Consider the following 25,376-nt stretch of genomic DNA (forward strand, 5'->3'; position numbering starts at 1 on the left):
ATGTCATTTAACTTGTTTCTCTTTCCCAGTATCTTTGTAAAAACTGTAATTTGGATCTCAATGTGCATTAGATTTAATTTCAAGTTTTTTTGTGATAATATTTCGTATATGTACTTCATATTGGATTGTATCCAGATCTGAAGTCAGATATTTTTAAAAAGTGCTGGAGCTGCATGGGTGACCCAGTGAGTTAAGTGTCTGCCTTCGGCTCAGGTCGTGATGCTAGGGTCCTGGGGTCAAACCCCACTTTGGGCTCCCTGCTCAGCAAGGAGGCTGCTTCTCCCCCTCGCTCTACCTGCTTGCTCCCCCTGCTTGTGCTCGTTCTCTCTCTCTCTGTCAAATAAATAAAATCATTTTTAAAAAATTAAAAATAAAAATTAAAAAGGTCCTGATTTTCTTATGTATGGTTTTTTACATGTCAATCATACCTCAACAAAGTGGTTTAAAAAAAAAAAAGAAGTCCTCATTTCTTTTTGTGGAGAATGATGTTTATAGGCTGCAATCTGGGCTCTAGGAGAAATAGAAGCTTTTAAATTTTAATGTAAGTGATTTTTTCCAGTCTTTCCTTAACGGTGTTTGATTTCTGCACTTAGGTCTTAAAGATATTTTCTTTGACATTTTAGTTTTGCTTTCCGTATTTTGGGCTCTAATTCACTTAGAATCTCTGCATTTACTTCAGGCTTTTAAAATATATGTCAATGACATTTTATAATTTTCTTCATAAAGATCTTATCTTTTGTCAAATTTATTCCCAGATTGTGTTTTTACATTCTCTCCTTTTATTAGTATGTATATTGTAGATATATATAGTGTATACAACTTAAAGAATCAAATAGTTCTACAAGATTGAATGAAGGATGAAGGTCTCCTGCACTGTCCTTCCTCATTCATTATCTTTTCCTAGAATGTTACTGCATTTATTCCTTTATTCAGCAAAAATACTCATAAATGATTTTTGCTCTTCAGAGGCAACTGCCTTCATCTCTTTTCTTTTTCCTTCCAGTAATGTCCTCAGTAATTTTTTTTTTTTTTTTTTTTTTTTAAAGCAGAGAGCCTGATGCGGGGCACGATCCCAGGATCCTGGGATCATGACCTGAGCTGAAGGCAGAAGCTTTAACCCGCTGAGCTACCCAGGCGCCCTGTTCTCAGTATTTCTAAGTAACGTATTTGTACTACTATTTTTTTATTTTTAGGGCTTTTTTTTAAAAGGTTTTATTTATTTATTTGTCAGAGAGAGAGAAGGAGAGAGAGCACAAGCAAGGGGAGCAGTAGGCAGAGGGAGAAGCAGGCTCCCCACTCAGTGGGGAGCCTGATGTGGAACTTGATCCCAGTACCCAGGGATCATGACCTGAGCAGAAGGCAGATGCTTAACTGACTGAGCCATTCAGGTGTCCCCGATTTCTAGTTTTAAATAATCTGTTGAATTTCCACTATGAAAGATAAGGACTTAGTTCACTTATCACCCCATCCGCCCTCCCCCTTTCTTAATCTCCCAAATTTAGTTATGTCCTAATCTTTTATTAGATTAATCATGAAGGCTTATTTTTAACCTCACTGTATAGTGTACTGGTATTATACTTCCTTTTTTAAAAATCAACTTCATTGAGTTATGATTTATGTACGATAAAATACACCCAATTTAAATGTACAGCTTGGTGGTTTTTTAAAAATTGGGTTTATTGAGGTCTAAGTTACATAGAGTAAAATTTACCATTTTCAGTGTACTGAGTTTTGACAAATGTACTGTGGTGGTATAACTACCATCTCAATCAAATAAAGAACAATTCTAGCTTCCCCTACAAGTTTCTGTTTTCTTTTGGTACAATCTCTTGTTTTCTTAGAAGTATCAGTTACCATCCTTTCAAAGTTGCTTGGTTTTCCATGTTCCATCACTAATTTCTCCTCAGACTTTTTTTTTTTTCATACTCAGACTTTCTAAAAGGAACATAAATATATTAGCATATTCAGACATACCAGGTTCTGTCACGTCTTTTCCCTTTGAAACAACCCTTCTAGGAGCCATCCTTTCACTCCTCAGATCTCTACTGGTCGCGGTCTCGGCCTGCTGAAGAGCTGTCATCCTGGGACTTCTCTTCACCATCACTCTGGGAATTCACTGCTTTCTCCTGTGCTGGATACCCTGGTTTCTAGATCCCAGGTTTTCCTCTTTGGTTTACTTCCTCACTTCAAAGGAACCAACCTTTTAATGGCTTCTTAAAAAGAGAGAGCATGGAAAGTAAATATTTTGAAAACTCAGATGTTTGAAGTGTTTTATTCTAGGGTGCCTGGGTGGCTCAGTCAGTTAAGCATCTGATTCTTGATTTTGGCCCTGGTCGTTTTCTCAGGGTTGTGAGATCAAGCCCCGCATGGGGCTCTTTGCTGGGCATGGAGCCTGCTTAAGATTCTCTCTCTGTACCCCCACCTCCAAAAGTTTTATTCCATCCTTATTGTTGTTGTTAAGATTTTATTTATTTATTTGTTTGTTTGAGAGAGCATGAGCTGGGGGGGGCGGGGTGGAGAGGGGGAGGGAGAGAGATAAACAGACTCCTCACTGATCAGGGAGCCTGACAGAGGGCTAGATCCCAGGACCCTGGGATCATGACCTAAGCTAAAGGCAGATGTTTAACCAGCTGAGCTACCCAGGCACCCCTCTTGAAAGATAACTTAACTCTGTATAGAATTCTAGGTTAGGGGCGCCTGGGTGGCTCAGTGGGTTAAGCCTCTGCCTCGGCTCAGGTCATGGTCTCAGGGTCCTGGGATTGAACCCTGCATCGGGTTCTCCGCTCAGCGGGAAGCCTGCCTGCTTTTCCCCCCTCTGTGTCCCTGACTCTCTGCCTGCTTGTGATCTCTCTCTCTCTCTGTGTCAAATAAATAAAATCTTAAAAAAAAAAAAAGAATTCTAGGTTAGAAATAATAGTCCTTCAGAATTTTCTGTTCCAAAACCAAGCAGAGAGAGGCAAACTTCCTTGATAATTCCTTGTGCTGTCAATTTTTTTTTTTCTCTAAAGTTTATAGTTTCACTGGATCTCATTTATGCAGGGTCTCAATTCAAACTCCTTGCTTCGTATCGTCGTCAAGCCATATCTTTTGGCCCAATGTAGCTCTTAAAAACCCCAGCTAAGGTAGCCAAGGTTCTGTTCAGTTTTCACTTCCTTCTTCAGTTCTGGCACTTGGTATTTTCCCTTTCTTTCTTGTAAGTTCGAATACATTTGGAATAATTTTTGGTTAGGTCTTTTCCAAAATTTTTAGGGTTTATAACAGAATTTTGGGGTTCTTTCCAATGCCAGAAGCCTCCATGCTGAATACTTAATGTGCATTATTTCATCTAATCCTCTGACACCTTCTACAGTAGTCACTGTCTTTATCCCCATCTTACAAATGAAAAAAGTAGGGCTCAGGGAGCTTGAGTAACTTGCCTAAAGTTCAATTGGAAGGAAAGACTATGCATTGGGTACCATAGTCTCAGTATATGCATTAAGTAATAAGGGATTAATAGGATAATGTCTGCTAGGTATGGCCAAATGGCACATGTCTCAGTGGAAATTGAACTATTATTTGAGAATGCAGTAGTGGAGTGGGTTAGAGATACAGTAAAGAAGAGTTAGGAGAATACTCTGTGCCCTCTAGAGAAGAACCTACTTGGATCTACTTACTGAAGGACCACTTCATGAATGTCTCTTTCTAATTGAGTCTTGTAGGAAGAGAGTAGGAATATGTAACAGTGGGGCAATGTGTAGGAGTAGATATTCCTAGTGCGAAGAGGATAAAATAGCTCCAGAAAAGCATGAAAATGTTGGTAGATCCTATGCTTTTAGCAGTTGAAGAATTACTACAAAGCTGAGATACAAGGGCATATTTTTAGTTTCAAATTGTGTGAGCTGATGTCCTCACTTAGTATAAGCATATACCTTTAAAACTTTACTGAGGTCTGTATTTCTTTGAAAGAAAACATACCAATTAAATAACTTAATTGGTAGTCTTTTTTCTTTCTGGGTGACAAGCCTGAATTATATACATTTAAGGTTTAATTTGATCTATTTTTTTTTTTTAGAAGTTGAACAGTTGAGAGGGAAGGAGAATAGAAGGGCAGATGAAAAGTGAGATTGAGAAGCAACAGAGACCTGCTTTGCAGTAACAGCTGATTATTCACACAAAATTAATTTACTTCAGAACCTTAGTTTATGGTCTTAGAGGCTACCCTAAAGTAGAGAGTTAATTTATTAGCTGATTATTGAGGGTGTAAATTTATTTTCTTTGGAGTTACCCAGAATGTTTGCTGTGAAGATCACAAGGGAGATATTTCATATTTACTGTGGATGGCTAATCCCCACAACCAGCTTGAAAGGCAGACTTGTACCGCGTGGATATCCACCTTGAAAGGTAGATGGTATTCTGAGTAATCAGTACTAAGTTTAAATAATAATCTCACCCAAATCCCACACCTGGTTAGGTGCTGAGCCAGACTAGAATCCAGCCCTGGATTTGAGATACATTTGTGCATCTCAAATATACATGCTTTTTTCACTCATACTGCACCGGAAAGACAAGCATCAGTTGTCCTTATAATGTTCTGTAACTCTAGACTCTGGGCTTCAGAATGGGTTCAGTTAGTCTGGAATTTTCAAAATTACTTTTTTCTTCTCTTTTTAAGTCTGTGGGATTCATGTGTGTAGAATTTTTTGTGTACATTGGGTAATTATATGTAAATATGGAACTCTTTTAAAGTATGCAATTCAGCGGTTCTTAGTACATATAAAACTCCTAATTAATTATTTTTGTGTGAAAATACTTAAAAATCAGCAAATCTCCTCCAGGACTCAAGGAATTGTGTAGTATCCTTGTGTCACGAGTTTGAGGCTTTGTTTATTGATATCCTTCTCTAAGTAGAGGAAGATGCAACGTTGTGGGAAGCCTTTCGATCCTGTCTAGAGCCATATGAGCAAGAATTCTGGCTCTTCTGGAGCAAAAAGAGCTCTTCTTCGTGGGCCATAAGTAAGGATGTGTGTGATCAGCCCATGAAGCAAAACTAGCTGACTCCTTGGGCATTGAGCCTGACTCCCATTCGGTGCTCCTCTGATTGTCTGAGGTAATCAGTCATTCGTGGCATTTTTGTGCTTCAGAAACAATGTGATTATTCCTTAGATAAGTGTTTTGAGAACAGGGTAGTAAGGCGTCTTTAGGAGACCTCAGCGGACAAAATCTATAATAGAGTTCTGTAGCCTGTGTTTAAAACACTTACCTTATATTGCAGGTCTCATGGCTTCTCTTAATTTAGAGATTGCAGAGTTGATAATTTTCTATTTAATCTAGACAGGAATCTTGAGCCTCAGGCAAGCCTCATTTTCCCTCTGCCTCAGTTTCACAACCCAGAAAATAGGGGTAATGATACCAACACACTAGTTAGAGGTTTAGTTCTTTAAATTCTTTGATGTAGCAAAAGAACCATTGTTATATGTCTTATGAAACAGCAACATGTTACAACAAAGAGCAAACTATACCCATGAAATCCCCATCCTAGGGACAGCTTATTAGAAAGGTTAAGCCTATGTGCTATTTTTAAATGTTCAAAAAGCTAAGTACAAGTTATTTTCAGTTGACTGTTTGATGTCTTTATCAAATTACAAATCTCTGTCTTTCTTTCCTGGAACCTTTCATTTTGCCCAGGGATTTGTTTTTGGCAGATTTCTATCTGCTTGAAAAGAATGAGTATGCTTTGGTTAAGGGAAAACCTGAGAACATGGTCCCAACTTGCCTAAAGACTTTTTTAAGTGGCACCTTTTCTTCTTATGATTGCTTGGTAGGCTGTGGTTGCCCAGGAAGGCCTCAGGATATCCCCAGTGATGCCTTTTTTTGAGCTGGCTGGTGGAATAATAAAAAGCCCAGGAGTTATTGTAGAAACAAGTTAACAAGTTGAAGGAGGGAATTACTTAACATTTCTCCCCACCCTAGGAAATCTCAATGAAGCATTCCTCTTGACTTTAATAACCTAGTATATATATATCCACAGCTTTATGGAATGAGGGGCTGTGGAATAGGATGGAAACATGATAGCTAGGAATTATGATAGAACACCCAGGCTGTCATCATACACTCTCTTTATCCTTGGGTGATAAGCAGCCATATGGCTTAGATTTTTGGAAGCTCTTGGAAGGGCCACCTGTCCTGCTCTGACTAGGGGAATGGACCTATGCTATATGTGGGAAGTCAGTAAGCATTCTGTCATCATGAACAGGGAGTTCATTTCAAGCAGCCTATAAGCTACCCAACCTTTTTTCAGCTCTTAGTTTAGACATCATCTGCTCCAATTAGCCTTTGTTGGCTTTCTAAGACTGGATTAGGTTTCATTTTTCTGTACTTGCACAGAGGATTAAAGTGATTTGTTACATCATCACCTCCCTGCACTAGACTGTGGGACAGGAATTATTTCTGGGTGCTCAATATGTATGTATTGAATGAATGACAGATGGAGGCAGGCTCTTTGTAAACATTTGGAACATGCTCCTTACTCCTTTTATATAGACACAGATGCCTACAGTTGAGTTTCAATGATTGTAGACCAGAGGGATCATGACATTGGCTGCTTGGTGTTCATTTTATTTGTATCTGTAAGTTTCCATCAAGCCTTAAGTCTACTGACATGGGGGCACCTGGGTGGCTCAGTGGGTTAAGCCTCTGCCTTCAGCTCAGGTCATGATCTCAGGGTCCTGGGATCGAGCCCCGCCGGGCTCTCTGCTTAGCGGGGAGCCTGTTTCCCCCTCTCTCTCTGCCTGCCTCTCTGCCTGCTTGTGATCTCTGTCAAATAAATAAATAAAATCTTAAAAAAAAAAAAAAGTTTACTGACATGGCTGGCCCTCTTCCCCAAGCAGGTTTTCCCAGAAGGAGGATTATTTTATCTTATCAAAGAGGTGGAGTGGCATACTGAAAAGAATGCAGGCTTTCAGGAAAATGGGTAAACCTGCATTCTAACTCTTGTTCCATCACTCACTAGCCTATGACCTTAAAGAGGTTAGAAGTCCCTTCCAAGCTTGCATTTAATTCATCTACAAAATAGTCATATTTTTCATTTATTCACCTGTTTATGCTGGAAATAGAGGGATAAACCAGATAAGCAAGATCCCTGCCCTCTTCTAAGAAGAGGCTACCCCATAAGAAGAGACAGGTAATACAATAAACAAGAAAGCAATTTCAGGTGATAACAGGTGCTAAGAAGAAAAATAAAGCAGGATAAGGAGATCAGTGGCAGAGGAGAGAGCTCTTTCAAATGGGAAATAGCATTTGAGAAAAAAAACTCTAGTAAAATTGGTGCCTGGGTGGCTCAGTGGCTTGAGTCTCTGCCTTCAGCTCAGATCATGATCTTGGGGTCCTGGGATTGAGCCCTCCATCGGGCTCTCTCCTCGGTGGGGAGCCTGCTTCCTCCTCTTTTTTTTTTTTTTAAAGATTTTATTTATTTATTTGACAGAGAAAGATCACAAGTAGGCAGAGAGGCAGGCAGAGAGAGAGAGGGGGAAGCAGGCCCCCCGCTAAGCCCAGAGCCCGATGCGGGACTCGATCCCAGGACCCTGAGATCATGACCTGAGCCGAAGGCAGCAGCTTAACCCACTGAGCCACCCAGGTGCCCCTGCTTCCTCCTCTTTCTCTCTCTCTCTGCCTGCCACTCTGCGTACTTGTGCTCTCTATCTCTCTGTCAAATAAATAAATAAAATCTTTAAAAAATTTATGAAGACGTCTATTCTCAACTTCTACAAGAATATATTCTTAAGTATCTCCCATGAAGATTGTATTAGGCTATGTTTGAGAATCTCCAGTGGGGATTTCTCATGACGTTTTAGATATTAGAAAGTTTTTTGTAATGTTAAACTCATCAATGTTCTTCTTAAATTTCTACTTTTAAATCATATTCTGTCCTTAAGCAATCAGAACATATTATCTTCCTCTTCCTGTGGCAGCCTTTCCATTATCAGGTATCCAAGTTCTGTTCTCCTGTCTAAGGATCCCTAGTTCCCTTGTTTTCAGGCTCCTCAGCATCCTTGTGACTTCTCTGATCTCTCTAATGCGTCATTTTCCCTTTCAAATTGTGATATACAGAAATGTGATTTGGAGAGTGCAATTCACAGTGGCATTATTTCATTCTATGTCCTAGAGGGTATTATTAGAAGAGATTTATTGATTTGAGTAAAAGCACAGTCTGTATAGTTAAATGGTACTTTATAATTTTCAAGTATAATTTCAAAATATAACTTATTTTGAAATACAACCTAGTTTTTCATAAACTATGATTTGGTTTTCATTTTTAATTATTTATTTATTTAAATTCAATTAATTAACATATACTGTATTATTAGTTTCAGAGGTGGAGTTCAGTGATTAATCAGTCTTATAGAACACCCAGGGCTCATTACATCATGTGCCCTCCTTAATGTCCATCACCCAGTTACCCCATCCCCCCACCCCCATCCCCTCCAGCAATCCTCAGTTTGTTTCCTATGATTAAGAGTCTCTTGTTTCTCCCCCTCTCTGATTTCATCTTGTTTTATTTTCCCTCCCTTCCCCCATGATCCTGTTTTGTTTCTTAAATTCCACATATGAGTGAGATCATATGATAATTGTATTTCTCTGATTGATTTATTTCTCTTAGCATAATAACCCTCTAGTTCCATCCATGTCATTCCAAATGACAAGATTTCAGTTTTTTGATAGCTGAGCAGTATGTATATATATCTCCTTTTCTTTATCTGTTCATCTGTTGATGGACATCTGGGCTCTTTCCATAGTTTGGCTATTGTCGACATTGCTGCTATAAACATTGGGGTGCAGGTGCCCCTTCAGATCACTGCATTTGTATCTTTGGGGTAAATACCCAGTAGTACAATTGTTGGGTCGTGGGGTAGCTTTATTTTCAGCTTTTTGAGGAACCTCCATGCTGTTTTCCAGAGTGGTTGCAGCAGCTTGTATTCCCACCACAGTATAAAAGTGTTCCCCTCTCTTCCCATATGATTTGGTTTTAAATAGTAAGATGTCTAACCAAATTTAAATGTGACATGAATACATTTAAAGAAGGCCTAGGGGGCGCCTGGGTGGCTCAGTGGGTTAAAGCCTCTGCCTTTCGCTCAGGTCATGATCCCAGGGTCCTGGGATCGAGCCCCGTATCGGGCTCTCTGCTTGGCGGGGAGCCTGCTTCCTCCTCCTCTCTCTCTCTGCCTGCCTCTCTCCCTACTTGTGATCTCTATCTGTCAAATAAATAAATAAAATCTTTAAAAAAAAAATAAATAAAGAAGGCCTATATTAGGGTGCCTGGATGGCTCAGTGGGTTAAACCTCTGCCTTCAGCTCAGGTGGTGATCTCAGGGTCCTGGGATCAAGCCCGACATCGGGCTCTCTGCTCAACAGGGAGCCTGCTTCCCCCACTCTCTCTGCCTACTTGGGATCTCTCTTTCTTTCTGTCAGATAAATAAATAAAATCTTTAAAGAAAATAAAATAAAGAGGCCCTGTAGGAAATATAGTCCATGATATTGTGATAACATTGTATGGTGACAGATGGTAGCTACACTTCTGGTGAGCATAGCATAATGTATGACTTTGTTGAATCACTATGTTGTACACCTGAAAGTAATGTGTTAGGGTAGTGTGTGTGTGTGTGTGTGTGTGTGTTTTAGAAGGCAACGCGATAGCAAAGGGGCAGATCACATAATATTTCTGAGCTTCTTTTTTCTTGTCTATAAAATTGGTTTCAATATATTGATATTACAGAATTGTGTGATATTTAACTGAAATAAAGTGTGTGTAAGAGTTTGTCAACATTAAGTGATGTCCAGTGTTTTGCCATCAACTTGAAGATAGTATAGTTTTAGAGAACCAGGTGAGTTGATGGTAGCAGGTAGGATGTAACCATTGGTTTCAAACTGGAATCTTCATGGATTGGAACCCTTAAAGTATATGATTACTCAGGCTTTTGCTGAAGAGGTATTCAGAGACACGTCCTTTAATGAATAAGCTTGGATAGTAACATTTTTTTTAACCAGAATGGTAAGCCGGTTCTGGATTTTTGTGCCTAACTGACTTCTCTGATTAACTGAAAATTGCCTTACATGCCACACATGGATTATTATTTTTGAAAGAATTCAAGTTTAATTAAATGTGCTGAGCATCAAAATTGTACTTAACTTGATTTAATCTTTCATAATGATGCCCAAAGTAGATGAGAAACTCAGCTTTTTTTAAGGTCACCATAATTATTAATCACCTCTGAAACCAGAGCATAGCTCTAGATAAAGAATTAAGAATAGCTTGGCTCTTGTAATCGTAGAATATTATGCCATAAAAGACTTCAGAGATGGTACAGCCCTCTCATTTTATAGATGACACTGAGGCCCAAAAAGGGAGTGGCCCTTTCAAAGTCATATGTAAAATTAAATGCAAAACACTGGACATCATTTAATGTTGACAATTAATAAGAAAAGAAGACATACCTAATCTTAAGAGTTGCTTTTTGAGGATGATTTTAGTTTCATTTTTCTTTTTTAAACTTGTTACTTGTCTTTTCTTCATAATAAACTCCCCTTTGTCACAGTCCCTAACTACCCTCTTCTGTCCCTCTCCCAAGCTTTTTGGCTTCCAAGTAAACTGGACAATATTTCTACATATTTCATACTTCAGGACAAAATTTAAATTCAAGTTACAGGCAGAAAATATGTGATGTAATTGTTAAGAACATGTTTCATGGTCTTGAAATGGAGCAATAATATTTTTATCCTGTGGAATATTTGTGTCTAACTGAAGAAAAAGAATGAAATTATTTAAAATAGATTCAGAATAGTAAATTCTTTCAGAGTGAAGGTTTGGTTTGAGATAACAACAACAACAAAAAACCTTTGTTATTTCTCTATTTATGTCCATCCATTTGGATTTTAAAATTAAATTGCAGATATTTAAATCCTGGAAGAAAGACCAACAACTTAACGCCTTTTTGTAAACAACCTCTATGTCTTAAATGTTACATAATGAGTCACATAAATAAATATATTGCCTCCTACCCCCCGCCCAAAAAAAAATCCTGGGAAGAGATGTGATTAGCATATAATGCATTTAACAGTGTTAGAAATTAATTAGCTTTATGTAGGAAACATGAGTAGAATTCCTCTGTTCTTAACCTGAAGAGGACTTCTGTAGGAAGGTAAATAAACTATAAATATTAAAACTATAAATGTTGAATCCCCATTTTAAAATTATAAATCTAGCATATCCCCTCCAGCTATACCCTCCAGGACAGCTGCATCTGGTTTCTTTACTTTCAGACATTCCTGCTCCTTTCCTTCTTGGAAGCAGCACATTTATCCCCTGTCTCATTGCTTTAGGAAGCTGCGGAGTTACCATTTTGGCCCCTGTTCTAACTCGGAACAGTCACATTCTCTATAAAGGGGGCTCTCAGCTCTGTCAGAAAGTGTGCTGTTCCTAAACATCTGAAATTGGATGTTTCCATTTGAGTCCGTTTACACACAGAGAAGGAGTTAACAGGAAGAGTGCTAACATTTACTGATGCTTGTTTGCCAGCACTAGGTTGAACTTCGGGGATACAAAGATAAAAGAGCTCCTTATGTTCAAAGTCTAGAAGAGAAAAAAAAAACATGTAACTCACGGTAGTGATTTAAGGTCTGCAATGGATCAGAAAAGACTTCATCTCTAGAGGAGATAATGTGCTGGCTCTGCCCTTTATAATAACTGCGACAGGACCTGAAACTTGATGGATGACTGTGTGGTAGGGTGGGAAGAGAGAATGAGGAATACATTTTTGGCAGTTTACTCCAGCAAGTTAACATTAGTTATGTGGAAGGGGAATTGGGGCAGAGAAGGCTGACTTGGGTAGGTGGAGTCATATTTTAACGATTTTTAATATCATGATAAAGAATTTAAACTCAGTCCTACAAAGCAGTAATATCCTAAATGGTGTGATCTCAAAGCCAGGGGATGTGCAGGATGGAGAACTCAAGGAAGATATTAGAATCTCTGGTTTTTTCAATTTTACCTCTTCTTTTAAAAATACCATTTTTAAAAAGATTGTATTTATTTATTTGGAGAGAGAGAGAAAGATCACAAGGAGGCAAAACAGCAGGCAGAGAGAGAGGGAGAAGCAGAGAGCCTGATATGGGGCTTGATCCCAGGGTCTTGGGATCGAGTCCCACATCGGGCTCCCTGTTCAGTGGGGAGTCTATCCCTCTCCCTCTGCCCATCCTCCCCACTCATGTTCTCGTTCTCTCTCTCTCTCAAATATATAAATAAAATCTTTAAAAACAAACAAAAAAATACCAGTTTTTGTATGTTATCTGAAGAGCATATTATATCACTTACCATAATTCATGTATTTTTAAATAAATTTTAAAAGTAAAATGAGAATAAGTGAATAAGTGTTCGGCTTTTTCTTATGTTTGGAGAACACTATTTTAGGCTGCCTTTAAGCAGGGAAGTGGAATAAGTAATGGAAATTGGAGTATGGATTAGAATAGGGGAAAACTGGAGTGAGTGAGACCAGCTAAGAGACTAGAAACATAATTTGAGGCCCGAACTAAGGTAGAGAGATAGAGATAAAATAGAAGGACTTGGGGGCACCTGAATGGCTCAGTTGGTTGAGCATCTGATTCTTGGTTTTGGCTCAGGGCGTGATCTTATGGGTCTCGGGATCAAGCCCCACATCTTTGGTCTCCCCACTTAGTAGGGAGTCTGCTTGAAAGATTCTCTCCCTCTGCCCCTCCCCTCATGTGTTCTCTCTCTCTCATTTAAAATAAATAAATAAATCCTTTTAAAAAATAAGATAAAAAAGAGGAGGACTTGACGACCAGTAAGATGTTGGGGTGGTGGACTGGGCAAGAGAGGGAGGACTTCAGCCTTAGACTATGGCCAGATTTCTGACTTCAGATCCTTGTGGTGGTGACACTATGATTAAGCTAAGAAACATAGGAAGGATGTTTAGTTCTAAGCCTAAGGATTACCACATTTCTTACTTACAGACTGAGTTGGTCATTCCTTCCTGCACCTAATGCCCCAGCCTCATTAAAAACAAAATGGCAGTTGGCCCTTTGCTATGCACTTTGGGAACTGTAGACTGGGAGTCTTTTCCAAACATTTTCAATGGAAATCAAGTATGGTGAGGTCTCCATTACAGTTAGACACTGGCATTTATTACAGCACCAAACTACTCTTGAGGGTTGGATTGGGATTGGACCACATAGGAAATGTAAATTGTGACCGTTCATAGTTGCATCAAGTAGCTGAATTCATTAGTTCCATACGGCAGGGCTGGGGTGCAGGGTGGTAATTTGGATCATAGCCATTGTTTGTGGAAGTGCTGGGTGGGTGAAAGCGTGGTTACCTCGTCCTGACTGGGTTTTTTTTGTTTTTTTTTCCCAGGGGAGTAAGTGTTTTTCTTTCTCTGTGCCATAGGAAATTTTTTGCCAGATTGTGTTATTTATAACAGTCTGTCATGGAGCAGCTGCCAGGAAAAGAAGAGAGGCCGTTCCCAGTAGCTCTTACCACCTCCCACCACACCACCACCACCACACATACATAACATCCAGTTTTCTGATTTAACTTTTGGTTTTTTCTTCTAGTTTTACTCAGTGGTTTTGGCTTGATTGAAAATGTTCTTGTAATGAGGGATTTCTGGGCTTTGCCATAGCTTTGTAATTGGGTTTCTGAGCTTAATTTGTTTGCTTTAGCCAAAACTAACTGGCAGCAATTCGAATTTTGAATTCCTGGGTATCTTGATTTTTTTCCCAAACACTAATGTGCTGTCTTCATCTTCTCTTAAAGATCTTGTATGCTTCCAGTTTGTCAAAACTGCACACATCTGCTGTCCTTCTGAGCCGTGCTTTTTGCCCTTGACGTTGCCCTGGCTTCTTGAAAGGAACAGGCTTGGGATAAGGGATACTGAGGGTATTAGAATAGTGAGTAGGGCCGTCTGTGGAGATTCCATTTGGTCTCTGCAAAAGAAGAGGCATTACTGCTGGTTTTAGGAAAGAACCAGTGCCCTGAAACACAAGGCAGCTGAGGATTGGTGTGTCCAGGGAGCTTTCAAGTTAATTGCATTTCATATATACAGTTGCTTCACAGTCCACACAGTCTGTGTTTGTTCATGGCTTTGGTCACACGTGATCAGAAATACCTCCTTTCCACTTTTTCTGTCCAGGCTCAGTTAGTGGAAGAACATTTGCGTTTCTAGTTAGAATACAAATCAAAACAGTAGTCATTTAATAGTGTTTATAAAAATGTAAAGAGAAACAGGTAGTAATGTGAAGATGTAAGATGTTAGATTTTTGTTTCTTATTCCAGGATTTCCAGCTTTGGAAACAAAGTACATTGATAAACAGCAAAGACTTTCCTTTGGTGGGGTTGCAAGGAGGATGGGAATGTGTTTGGCCTCAGCGAGTCTTAGATGGTGCGTTTTCTGGGAAGGGAGGCAGGAGAGGGCCTGAGGAATAGTACCTCCATCTGTATCTCAGACCCTGCCCTTTCCGACTGATGCCTTTTGTTTCATACTGAGAACAGATGGCAACCAGACATGGGGGCGGGGGGGCTCTGTTTCTTGGGCTCCTTGGGGATTTTGCATTCAGCTTAGCAAAAAGTCATCTAAGAGCAAAGACAAAAATGAGGCTGTGACTGTTCCCAATTATGCAGGACTTGTTTGGCAATCACTATCCTGACAGATTTATTTTTTGCAGATACTGAATGATAACAGCCTCTATTTTCCAAGACAACATTGTTGCCACTTCAGAGGCATCTGCACTGGGGTCATTTTCTTCACTTTGGAGTATACTTGATAATTGAATTTACTGTACAACAGTAGGTTGGCAAAAATCAGCCAGCGTATTAGAGAAAGGATTTTTTTCCCCCTCAGCAAACTGTCATTTTTATTACAATGAAATGGGCAGCTTCTGTGCTGCTGCAGTGACATATCTTTTATAATAGTCCGTGTTCCCAACCTTTCTAAGCATTGTTTTAAGAAAGAGGATTCTGTGTGCTATCTCTTCCTTAGCTTTCAGGTACATGGACTGATTTGCTAATGTTTGGTGGTTCCTAGAAGGTGAGCTTAGGAATTTTTTTTTTTTTAACTCAGTTAAAATCCAAAAGGAACTAAGATAGCCTTAAGCAGAAAAGTAGTGGGGGGGGGGATCCAAATTTGAAATTAAAAAAAAAATATTTTATTTATTTGATAGAGCACAAACAAGGGGAGCCACAGGCAGAGGGAGAGGGAGAAACTGGGGCTCCCCACTGAGCAAGGAGGCCTTTGCAGGGCTTGATTCTAGGGTCCTGGGACCTGAGCTGAAGGCAGACACTTAACGGACTGAGCCACCCAGGCGCCCATCAAGTTTGAACTTCTTAACTTGAAGAGGCTTGTCAGAAGGAATTGTTTAGGCTGTTAAGTGATGAGTTACATGTAGAAAAAGGAATGATGGTTCTTTTACTGATTCTTTATTCAAAATAAGAAATTTCAAGCAGTAAGCCAAGGCATTCTTATGGTTGAGCCTCACTTTTTTAGCAAACATGACTTTTTACTGTAGTAGAATGTGAGTTGAAATCATCCATTTTTCCCACCCAAAGCAGGAATCTTGATTTTAATTTATTTTTTAAAAAGATTTTATTTATTTGGAGAGAGAAAGACAGGGAACGAGCAGGGGGAGGGGCAGAGAGAAGCAGACTCCTTGCTGAGTGACAGCCTGATGCAGAGCTCTCTCCTAGGACCCTGAGATCAGGACATGAGCTCAAGTCAGTCACTTAGCTGACTGAGCTCCCCAGCTGCCACAGGAATCTTGATTTTAAATTAAAATCTTAGAAAGGTAGGAACCACTTATAAAAATTTCCATGTAGATACTCATTTTATTCTTAAACCTGGAATAATTTAAATGTTAAATGTTTTTCAGACTTTTTAAAGTAGCAAAACCTGTTTTCTAAACCAAAGCTTACACAGAAACCCAGAAAATAAAATTAATAAGAGAGGAGTTGCCCCGGCCGACTCAGGACAATAGGAAGCAGGTTTTACCCGAGGCACCTCTGGAAACTGCAGGTGTGCTATTGAGAAACTGTGTAGTCAGTTTCAATTGCAATGTAAGGGATTTGTTTTTCAATATATTGTTTTGGCAAATCTGTTTTCTGCATTTATGATGAAATTCTGTAATAGCAGAATGTGTAGGTAGACATTTGTTTAAAAAATATTAAGTAGCCTTTCTTAGCCACTCCCATTTTATTAACACTTTCTAGTCTAAGTTCCCTCTATATTTCAGAGTAGGGCCCAGCTGAGCATAGAATTAATGCTCAGCAAATGTTAGGTAAATAAATTGTTGCAAGTGGTAATCCAGTTTTTGCCTGAGCACTTCTTATGATGGGAAACTCATTTTTTGGTTTCTCATTTGGCTAGCTCTGATTGACAGATATAAGTTAATATGGAAACCAAAAACTTTCCTTCCTATTTTACCTATCTGCTGATAGTTTGGTCTTGGGCTATTCAGGTAAAATTTTTTTCTTCCTTAAGACTGCCAAGTATTGGGGCGCCTGGGTGGCTCAGTGGATTAAGCCACTGCCTTCGGCTCAGGTCATGATCTCAGGGTCCTGGGATTGAGCCCCGCATCGGGCTCTCTGCCCTGCAGGGAGCCTGCTTACTCCTCTCTCTCTGCCTGCCTCTCTGCCTACTTGTGATTTCTCTCTCTGTCAAATAAATAAATAAAATCTTAAAAAAAAAAAAAAAAAGACTGCCAAGTATTTAAAGAGTGCTATTATCTCTTCCTTAACCCCACCCCATAATCCCTGTCCTGCCCACTGTTTCCCCCACACAATCTTTTCCCTACTAAACAACTTCTCTTCTTTAAGCTATCATGTTTCCAGCCCTTTCTCAATCATCTTCTTATTGATACTTTTTTAGTTTATCAAGATTACTCTTAAACTATGATATTCCAGTTGATAGCTAGTGCCCATAGTATCGGGCACTAGACAGACCAAAATTTAGAAGTATCTAAGACCTACATTCAGATGCTTTTGGTACCTAATGCTGTATGCTAGAAACTCCCTTATATGGGTCTTCAAACTAGCAAAGCTGTATTTCTTTAAACACTATTCACTAGTAAAGATTATTTATTTATATGAATAGTCTTACAGAGTGTTAGATCTTGGTTAGCTACCTAACTACTCTAAACTTGTTTGTCTGTAAAGTACAAATAATAATAGTGCTTATGGCATAACTTTCTAAAGATTGGGAATGCGTGCAAAGTGTTATCACAGTTCCTGGCCATTTGATAAACGTTAATTACTATTATTAGTTATTATTGTAATTAATCTGAATTAGTAGAAATGTAACATTTTTTTTTACTTCTTTGATATATTCATTCATTCATCAAATAGTTACTAAATGTGTGTTACTTACCAGACACTGTAGTAGTTAAGCCTTATATTTCTTATCCATAAAAATGGGAACAAGTAACAGTAACAATCCCACCCCATGGTGTCGGTATACAAATTACATGAGTGCTTTTATACATACTTGATATTGTATAGTAATTGTTTACGAATTAGATTGGTCTCCTGAGAGATGGGCATTATATTATATTCATCCTTTTACTTTCTAGTACTGTAGCCAAGTGACTGCTTTATAGGACTTCCTAACCAAATGGAATCATCAGATTATATGAAAATACTTTTCAAACTGTAAAGAGATGTGTACATTTAAGATCATTAATTCCACAGTCATGGAAATAGACAGTGTGGTAGTTTCCAGACTCTGTCCCTTAGAGCCCAGGATTCCAGTGGTGCCTCAGATTGGGCAGCAATAAGGCACACACACAGGGAGGTAGGTATTCCAGACCTACCCCGGCACAGTTTAGTTAGAGCAACCCTATTTATTTTACTTATTCTGCTGCTATAAAAAAGGTTTGAAAACAAGTGTTCAGTCTGTGTGTGCTGCCAAGCCATCATAAGTTTATCCTGTGGTGATGTGTGCGATCTGTTGTCTTTTGTGATATTGACTTTCCCCTTCTCCATTTGACAGACAGATGTACTAGTCCTGAGCTGTGACCTGATCACAGATGTTGCCTTACATGAAGTTGTGGACCTGTTCAGAGCTCATGATGCCTCACTCGCCATGTTAATGAGAAAAGGCCAAGATGGCTTAGAACAAATTCCTGGTCAAAAGAGGGGGAAAAAACCAGGTAAGGAGTTTGACTTATTTGTATGTTGGGTTTTTATAATAATAACAACTACTATTATTATGATTCATGCTTTCACTTAGGAAACATTTACTGAGAAGTGACTGTTTCTAACCCAGTAAACCATTGTCCTGTCATTATTATTTATTGATGTATTCTGTTACACTTATTAGAAGCTGTGTATGGTTTACTAGCATCTCACTGGTTTTGGTAGAGACACCAAAGCTTTCATTCCTAGGATTTGAGTGATCTAGATAAATATTTTTAGGGTTTTTTTTTTTCCCATTTTATTTATTTTTTTCAGCATAACAGTATTCATTGTTTTTGCACAACACCCAGTGCTCCATGCAAAACGTGCCCTCCCTATTACCCACCACCTGTTCCCCCAACCTCCCACCCCTCCTTAGGTCATTTAGTTAATTTATAATTTTGGATTGTAGCATTAAAACTTTCTAAATTGCTTTTTGTGTTCAAGTGATCACCAGTGTGGTTTAATTGTTGGGTCCTCTTTCTACCTTATCACTATCTCTGATCCTCATGTTGAGTAATCCTTTTGTTCTTGATGTAGTTTCTACTTTCGTGAGGTCTGGTTTGCTTATTCACAGTTCCCTGTATTCAGCCTTTCGACCTTATAAACAAAGCATATATTTTATAAATATGCATTTCTTGTTTCTTTTTTTCATACTCTTCTACTTAAATTAAAAAATCAAATACCTTATTAGAGTTACTCTTCTTAGGTATTTGAGTTTTTTAGTACATTTCATATTAGCTATTATCTCTTAAGTATCATTATAAGTGTAATTTTAAATTAGCTGTAAGTAGTATCTGTCTACCCATCCATTTAAAACTGTTTAGATGAAAAAAAAAAAAAACCAAAACTGTTTTGATGCTTGGCAAGTGAAAGTTTGCATAAGCTGGCTTTTCTCTCTTCTTTGAAAAGGTATGACGTATATAGGTAACCTGCTCTTGAGCTGGAGTGTGAGTATGGAGGACAGGGAACAGGGAATGGGACTGGAGAGGATACAGGGAACAAACTAAAGCATTTGAACTTGATCCTCAAAACAGTGGGGAGTTGTTGAGAAATTTTAAACAAGAGAATGCCCTAATCAGGTTTGTGTTATTGAAAGATTTTCATACTTCACATGAAATTTTGAATTTCTCAATATCTGTATTTTGTTATATTTGAAGGTTAAGTTTCACCCTGATAACTGAGGGAGGTTTTTTGCTTTTATTTTCTTAAGAGAGACATCGGGATGCACGGGGTGGGGGGGGTCTGGTTGGGGGACAGGAGAGGGAGAGAGAGAGAGAGAATCTTAAGCAGGCGCTGCGCCCAGACTGGAGCCTAATGTGGGGCTTGATCTCACAATCCTGAGATCATGACCTGAGCCAAAATCAAGACTCAGACACTTAACCAACTGAGCTACTCAGACACCACTAGATAACTGAGTTTTGAATTCTTCCCTTGGGGGGCGCCTGGATGACTCAGTTGGTAAGCGTCTGCATTTGGCTTGAGCCATGATCCCAGCATCCTGGGATCAAGCCCTGCATGGGGCTCCCTGCTCAGCTGGGAGCCTGCTTCTCCCTCTTCCACTCACCCTGCTTGTATTCCCTCTCTCGATATCGCTCTGTCAAATAAATAAATAAACTATTTTAAAAATAATAATCATAATTAATAAATTCCTCCCATGGAATGCTATGCATTTCAATGATAAGCATTTTTTTCATTAAGGAATCCTAAATTTCTCAGATTGTCTATTTGGTCTGCTCTTGGCTGCTGTTATATGCCAGAACAACTAGCAGTCCCCTCTTTCCCAGATATTGTTTAATAGAGCAGATCTCCTGTGTCCAAGTTTCGCAGTGGTGTTCTTAACAGACTTACAGGAGAATGGCTATCGGCTACACGTTTCAGGAGTCATCTTTCACCGCCTTGCTACTTCTGTCTCAGATTTGTAGATGTCTGTTCTGAGGAAGGCAGGAAAAAATTCATGTTTGGATTTTTTGTACTGCTTTCCCCCCACCCCACCCCCTCCAGGCTTTTAATGCTCTCCATCCCACTCCCTATGACACATGTGCTCTAAATTTAACTCGCCCTTCAAGTTCTTTTCTGAGAAGAGCCTTCCTTGACCCTCTCATATGCAGTTATACCCCCTTATTTGCCTACATACGGTGGCACTGCTCTCTGATTTACTCTCTCCTCTACTTGGCTATCAGCTCTTTGAGAGCTGGGATCATCATATTCTGTTTTGTTCATTTTATCCAGCATTTGGCTCAGTTATGGCCCATGGTAAGAAGTCAGTCCATATTACTGAATGGTTGAGGAACCTGCCTATAAAGGCAACTCTTACTATCCCCTGCCCAGGTAAGATAAAGTAGATTCAGTTTTTATTTAGCCCATCCAGTTCACTGTAGTATTTCTCAAACTCCTCTCCAGTTCTCAGAGTTAGATAGCCTTGGTCTAGGCTAGATTCAGTAAATATCAGTGTGGTTCAGAATCACACTCACCACTCAATCAGCGTGGCTCCCTGCACACTAACAAATGCTGGCAGGCATTCTGAGCCTGTATTTTTTTTGGTTCAGCTTTCTTTATTTCTCAGAGCTGTATTGCGAGAAAACTTCTCCTGCTTGGGTTTCTGTTTTATCTCTTTTGAAAAATCCCAACCACCACCACCACCCCTTTTTTCCTAATTATATTTAACAGAAGTGACTTGAAATCCCGGCATACTCAAAACCGAAATTCTTGTGATTGAGGAAATAGCCTATAGAAGTGATTCAAATATGCTAGAATTTATAAGTCACAGTGTGAGGAGTACAGTAATAGCATATGCAAAATACAGAGAGCAGTTTAATGTCCTAGTTACAGGGAAATATATTTAAAGGCACAGTATTTAAAAAAGAGAACAATGTACTGATATGCAGACAGGGTAGTTGGTATGAGATCAGATCCCTGACTTACAAATGCATTGAATTTTGATGTAGTCATTGAATTTAGAACATACTATATATAAAGTTTATGCTAAGCCTTATATGGGAAACAAAAATAATCAAGATTTGCTCTCAAAATAAAACCTAGTGAATGGACTGGAACTCATTAATATTACACTATATATTAACTAACTGGAATTTTTTTTTTCCTTAAAGATTTTATTTATTTGAGAGAGAGACAGAGAGCATGAACAGGGGAGAGGAGGCAGGGGGAGAGGGAGAGTCAGAATCCCTGCTGAGCAGGGAGCCCAACACAGCCAATCCCAGGACCCAGAGATCATGACTGGGCCACCCTGACACCCCACTAACTGGAATGTAAATAAGAACATGAAACTAAAAAAAAGAATAATTATGAAATAAAATAAAATCCAGTGAATGGGGCTATGTAGTTTTGTTATTTACCAAGTTTTATATCCACTTATGGCATACTAGCATTTTGTAGATAGTTGCTCAATATCAAATCATTGGTAAGTGGTAGAATCAGAACTTGAACCTGCACTTTCTGACTCCATAACCTGAGCTTTTTTTTAAATTTCCTTTTTGAATTTAGTTTTTATTTTCATCAAAGTTTTATATGTTCGTAATTTAAAGAGTGATGGAATTATCCAGGTTATAAGAAATAGCCGTGCTTCACTGTGTCTATCCTCATTTTACTCAAAGGCAGACACTTTCAACATATTTAGCTAATTTTTTTTTTCACATTTAACTCCATATCTTCAAAGGACATGCTTTTGTTTGCTATGTCTTGGTATTTTTAGTTTTAGGAATTATTTACTTACTTCCTACTATAGAAATTTAAAGATTTAGTTCTGTTTTACCACATCCTCTAGCCCCACCACACACATGCAAACTCCCAGTTTCCCCATTTATTGCCGTGTTTATTAACATATATTTAATGTTTACACCACTATAACTGTTTAAATGTTATTCACAAGGGGTGACTAGGTGGCTCAGTCGGTTAAGTGTCTGCCTTTGGCTCAGGTCATGATCCCCGAGTCCTGGGATCGAGCCGGGTACTGGACTCCCTATTCAGTGGAGAGCCTCCTTTTCCCTCTTCCTCTGTTCCTCCCCACCGTTCATGCTCCCTTTCTCTCTCAAATACATAAAATCTTTTAAAAAATTAAAATAAATGGTATTCACAGCTGAATCTTGTACAAGATTACTTTTCTCTTTTCTCCTTTTATTTTCCTAAAAATTGTCTTGTTTTTTTCATTTGCTTAATTTTCTATGTATTTATTACTAATTCAACCTTAGCCCCACTGGTGTGAATTTCTTCTCATTATTTCCTAACACTTTAAGTGTTCTCTCAGTTTCAAACTCTTGAAGACATCTCTCTTAGAACTTTTCTGGATTAGTAGCTCTTCTGTAGAACTGTCATTTTAGGTTCACACTTCAATCTCATAATTTTCCTCTTAGTTTATACTCACTTTTTTGTGGAACATACTGGTAGCCTTCTCAGATAGGTTCGTGAAAAATAAATTTTTTTAGCTTTTGCATGTCTTTATTCTGTCCCAGTGGTTGTTTGATATTTTGGCTAGGTATAATCTTCTAGTGGAAATTATGTCCCTTTGGGGTGCCTGAGTGGCTCAGTCAGTTAAGTGTCTGCCTTTGGCTCACATCATGATCCTGGAGTCCAGGGACTGAGCCCTGCATTGGGCTTCCGGGTCAGCAGGGAGTTTACTGCTCCCTCTGCCTCTCCCCCAGCTCGTGTTTTCTCTCTTACTCACTCTTTCTCTCTCTCAAATAAATAAATAAAATCTTCGAAAAAAAAAAAAAAAAAAAGAGAAATCGTGTCCCCTCAAAATGTTGAAGGTGTTATCTCACTGTCTTCTAGATTTCTGTTAAGTCTAACACAATTCTGATTCTTCATTCTCTTCATGAAAACTTTTCCTCCCCTTTTGGGAAGCTTCTAAGATCTTTCTATTTACAAAGTTACTAAGTTTCACCCTGATTGTTTTCAGTACAGTGTGATATCATCCCCTGTGTTGGATGGTAATGGGCCTTTTGATCTGAAAAGTCTTCAGTTCTGAAAATTTTCTCAAATTAATATCTTTTTTCTTTTTAACCCACCAGCAAACTCAAACTTTAAAATAACTTTTACTCACGTGATTTCCACCCCCGTTCCCCAAATCGTTGTTATCCCTCTTTGTTTTAAGATTTTATTTACTTATTTGAGAGTGAGAGAGAAAACACAACAGAGGGGTGTGTCAGAAGGAGAAGCAGACTCCCCACTGACCAGGGAACCTGACGCAGGGCTTGATCCCAAAACCCTGGAATCATGACCTGAGCAAAAGGCAGATGCTTAAGGGACTGATCCACCCAGGCACCCCAGTGTCTTACTCTTGATCTTAGTTCAAGTCTCAAATCTCAGGGTCGTGAGTTCAAGCCCCATATTGGGCTCCACACTGAGCATGGAGCCTACATTAAAAAAAAAAAAAAAAAAGTGTTATTGAAAAGATTAGAAATAACAAGTGTTGGTGAGGATACATGGAAAAGGGAACTCTCACATACTATTGGTGGGAATGTAAATTGGTGCAGCCACTTTGGAAAAGGGTATGGAAGTTCCTTAAAAAATTAAAAAAAGAATTACCATATGATCCAATAATTCTACTACTGAGTATTTCTCCAAAGAAAATGAGAACACTAATTCAAAAAGATATATGCAACCCCTTGTTCCTTGCAGCTTTATTTATAGTGACCAAAATATGGAAACAACCTAAGTGAATGGATAAAGAAATTGTGGTATCTATACACAGTGGAAGATTATTCAGCCACAAAAAAAGAATGAAATCTTGCCATTTGCAATAACATGGATGGACCTCAAGGATATTATGCTAAGTGAAATAAGTCAGACAGAAAGACAGATACCATATAATCTCTTTTATATGTGGAATCGAAAAAAAAAATTTAAACTAAGCTCATAGAGGGCCACCTGGATGGCTCAGTCGGTTAAGCGTCTGCCTTTAGCTCAGGTCATGATCCCAGGATCCTGGGATCAAGTCCTGCACTGGGCTCCTTGCTCAGCGGGGAGTCTGCTTCTCCCTCTGCCTGCCACTCCCCCTGCTTGTGCACTGGCTCTCTCTCTCTGACAAATAAATAAATAAAATCTAAAAATTAAAAAAAAAAAAAACCTTTAAAGAAAACAAACTAAGCTCATAGATACAGAGAATAGATTGGTGGTTTTCAGAGATGGGGAGTGGGAGATAGGAGAAATGGGTAAACTGCTTTTGTTTTATTTTGCTTTAGTTTAAACAAATTGAATTTTTTAGGAGCGCCTCGGTGGCTCAGTTAGTTAAGTGTCTGCCTTCGGCTTAGATCATGATTTGGGGTTCCAGAATTAAGCCCTACATCAGGTTCCCTGCTCTGTGGGGAGCCTGTTTCTCCCTTTGCCCCTCCCCCACTTAGGCATGCTCTCTCTCTCTCTCATAAATAAATTTAAAAAAAAATAGTAGAATAAATTGAATTTTTAGAAATGTAAAGTTAAAACCTGCAAAAAAGCATGATTTGTGTAATCTTCTGCTGCTTCATGATTCTTTAGGTTGGCAGTTTGGCCTGTTGTAACTGAGTTGGCTCATTTCTGTTCAAGTGATTATCAGCTAGTATATATTATCTGTTGTGTAAATTATCTCTTGTTGCATAACAAATTACCACAAACTTAACATCTTAAAACAATACTGTGGGTCAGGAATCCAGGCATTACTTAGGTGGGCCCTCTGACTCAGAGTCTTTTACAAGCCTGAAATCAATGTGTCATTTAGGGTTGAGGTTTCATCTGAAGGCTCAGCTAGGAAAGGATTTGCTTCTGAGCTCACTTGTTTATTGGCAAAAATTTAGTTCCCTGAGGACTGTTGGACTGAGAGCCTCAGTTTCTAACTGGATGTTGGCCAGAGGCTGCCCTCATTTCCTTATCACTTGGGCCTCTTCAGCAGAACAACTTGCGTCACCAAAGCCAGCAAGGGAGAGAACCTTCTAGCAAGACAGAAGTTACAAAGTTATGTGACTGAATCACAAAAATAGTATCACCTTTGTCACATTCTGTTGGTTGGAAGCAAGCTGCTGGGCCAGCCCATATTCAGGGTGGAGGGGGATACAGAAGGGTGTGACTACCAAGAGGCAATTAGCATTCTTAGAGATGACCTACCACAGTGGGGCTCACTGATATGTCTAGGCCCTCAGCTGTGACAGTTCGGTTTCTCTTTCCATCTAGGATGTTAC

At 39.0% G+C, this 25,376-nt stretch overlaps 1 protein-coding gene across 3 annotated transcripts in view; it reads left to right on the forward strand.

Annotated features, from left to right (window-relative positions):
- EIF2B3 (eukaryotic translation initiation factor 2B subunit gamma) overlaps positions 1-25,376 on the forward strand; it is a 129,985-nt gene that overhangs the window by 20,435 nt on the left and 84,174 nt on the right. For all 3 annotated transcript variants that reach the window (XM_045980712.1, XM_045980721.1, XM_045980703.1), the window contains exon 4: positions 18,023-18,182. In XM_045980712.1, coding sequence (XP_045836668.1) covers positions 18,023-18,182 — 160 coding nt within the window. The remainder of the gene's footprint in view (positions 1-18,022; positions 18,183-25,376) is intronic.

The sequence above is a fragment of the Meles meles genome, chromosome 1, assembly GCF_922984935.1.
Source record: "Meles meles chromosome 1, mMelMel3.1 paternal haplotype, whole genome shotgun sequence".
NCBI lineage: Eukaryota > Metazoa > Chordata > Mammalia > Carnivora > Mustelidae > Meles > Meles meles.